The following is a 2,581-nucleotide window of genomic DNA, read 5'->3' on the forward strand; positions in this document are numbered from 1 at the left end:
TATCAGCTTGCCTGGAGCCATTATCCTTAATAAGCACTTAATGTACTTGTGTGTTGAATGAAAATATATCCTTCTGGAGAAATTATTCACTTTTCTTTTTTGAGTCAATGTTTCTTTTATTTTGTTGTGTGCCATTTAGTTGCTTCTGACTCACAGTAACCTTACAGCACAGAGAAGAACTGCATCTAGCGGAAACATGCTCAGGATGAACAGTCTTTATACCTTTAATACAAAGCTTCTAGTTACAGCAAATCTTAGATTATAGCAGGAACTGTGGCTGTTGTTAAGTTCAGTGCCCTCTCTCAAATTAATAAAACAAAAAGAACCCCACAAAGGTAAACTATCTGGACCTTTGTTGATTCGCACTCGTCAGAACACGAAGTATCATATTTGAGACTAAAATTGGATCTTAGCTATAACATAAATACACATTTTAATAGTTGCAACTATGTTGAGAAAGGTTTGTGAATGATAGTAAGTTTACTCGAGTAATTCATTTGTTCCAAACTAGATGGAGTTTGTCCAGGAAAATACTTCATATGTTAGATGTGCTTGTCTGATTAATCACAGTGTACCTGTGAATTACACATTATTTCTATTACCTGTGTATTTAGTTAGGTTCAGTAAATATTTTTATGATTTTAGTGGTTACTACTATTTTATCATCCCCTGCTTCCTTCTCTGTGGTGAATTGGTTACACGTTGGGCTGTGATCCACATGGTCAGTAGTTCAAAACCAGCCAGCAGCTCCAAGGAAGAAAGACTGGGCTTTCTACTCCTGTCAACACTTACAGTCTTGGAAACCCACAAGTGGGGATGCTATGAATTTGCATTGATCCTAGGGCAGCAAGTTTGTTTTTTGTTTATGAGTTATAAACTCAACATAAATTTGCTAACATTTCGCAAGTTATTTACATATATGCTTTTCTTTTAAATATCCAAAACTTCTTATGTACACAATATATTGATTTTTAGAGGAAATGTGGGGATGGGTAGTTTTAGGTTGGAAAAAGAATCCTAATTGATTTTGATAAATCTCTTATCCCTGTTGAAAAGAATTAGTGTGATATGCAATGTTAATATATGACTACTGACTATTGCAGGTGGAACAATCCAAAGTTTTAATCAAAGAAGGTGGAGTGCAGTTACTGCTCACAATAGTTGATACTCCAGGATTTGGAGATGCAGTGGATAATAGTAATTGGTAAGAAAACGGTTTGTACTTTTCAGTGGCATTTGGGGAGTGGGGAAGGTAGTTAAGCTTTTATATTATAAAACTTCATGTTAGCAAGGGTCAATGAATTTTATAAGACTCAGAATCACTGTCAAGCTACTTGATTGACAGTGTTGTTTAATTTTGTATCCACTTTTGTAAAATGAAAAAAAGTTCCTACAGAGAATTATTTTAAAGAATTAAATTCTAAAACAGCATCTACTTAGATAAAGGAATCCTCTTTATATGGGGGGGGTGCTTAAAAATTTATGGGAAAATGGAAATGGAGATAACTGACTTTTTGAAGTCCTTTTGAGCAGTAAATCTTACTATCTTACAAGAAATACTACTTGAGGGATGTGCAGAGTGGGAGACCCAAAGCCCATCTGTAGATAATTGGACATCCCCTTACAAAAGGGTCACAAGGAAGAGACGAGCCAGTCAGGGTGGAGTATAGCACTGATGAAACATAAAACTTACCTCTAGTTCTTTGATCCTTCCCCCCCATCCCCCACCTCCCCTCCCAATATCATGAACCCAGTTCCACCTTACAAATCCTGCTAGACCAGAGCATGTAAACAGGTACAGATAAGAGCTGGAAACAGGGGATCCAGGACAGATTAAACCCCTCAGGACCAATGTTGAGAGCCATACCAGGAGGGTAAGGGGGAACCGATCACAGTGGTTTACATATAACCCCCTCCCAGGGGGATGGACAACAGAAAAGTTGGTGAAGGGAGACAGCGGTCTGTGTAAGACATGAAAAAAAACCCATAAATTATCAAGGGTTCATGAAGGAGGGAAGGTGGGGGGGGATGAGGAGCTGATATTGAGGGCTGAAGTAGAAAGAAAATGCTTTGGAAATGATGGTGGCAACATCATGTGCTTGACACCATGGATAGAGGTATGGATTGTCAATGGCATTTTCAGCGTTCTTCTCCAGCCCCTCAATCCACACACATCCATTTCAATACCTCTTGGTAGGAGAAGTCTATTTTTCTTCAGGCTCCTTGACACCCTCATCTCTGTTTTTCAAGTCAGGTAAGCAGCAGCCAGAAGAAGCAAAAGGTCACGATCATTTCCTTACTGGGCTCTGGTCCATGGAATGGACTCTTGGATGGAACAGCACTTGTGCGCAATGAGTCTCCAGAAACTTCAGTGTCTGTCCCTTTCTTCTGTTGAGGTCCCAGAATGATGGGTGAGGAAAGTGCCCTGGAGGGTGGCTGGGGAGGGTGCACTGAGGAGCCAAGTCTTGCTGCTGCCGCCATGGACTGTGAGACTTAATTGCTTGCACCAGTTTCTCTGCTTGCAGGCCTGTTACATTAACGAGCACGGCATGCCCTGGCCATGTGTCAACCGCCTCAGTAC

The 2,581-nt window shown here is 40.2% G+C and overlaps 1 protein-coding gene across 1 annotated transcript in view; it reads left to right on the forward strand.

Moving 5' to 3' along the window:
* The window catches only part of SEPTIN7 (septin 7), a 75,392-nt gene that overhangs the window by 32,585 nt on the left and 40,226 nt on the right, over positions 1-2,581 (forward strand). Inside the window, exon 4 of the mRNA XM_045286342.1 lies at positions 1,104-1,204. Coding sequence (XP_045142277.1) covers positions 1,104-1,204 — 101 coding nt within the window. The remainder of the gene's footprint in view (positions 1-1,103; positions 1,205-2,581) is intronic.

This window comes from Echinops telfairi, unplaced genomic scaffold (assembly GCF_000313985.2).
Source record: "Echinops telfairi isolate 266 unplaced genomic scaffold, ASM31398v2 ScPeMD7_7;HRSCAF=31, whole genome shotgun sequence".
In the NCBI taxonomy this organism is placed as follows: Eukaryota; Metazoa; Chordata; class Mammalia; order Afrosoricida; family Tenrecidae; genus Echinops; species Echinops telfairi.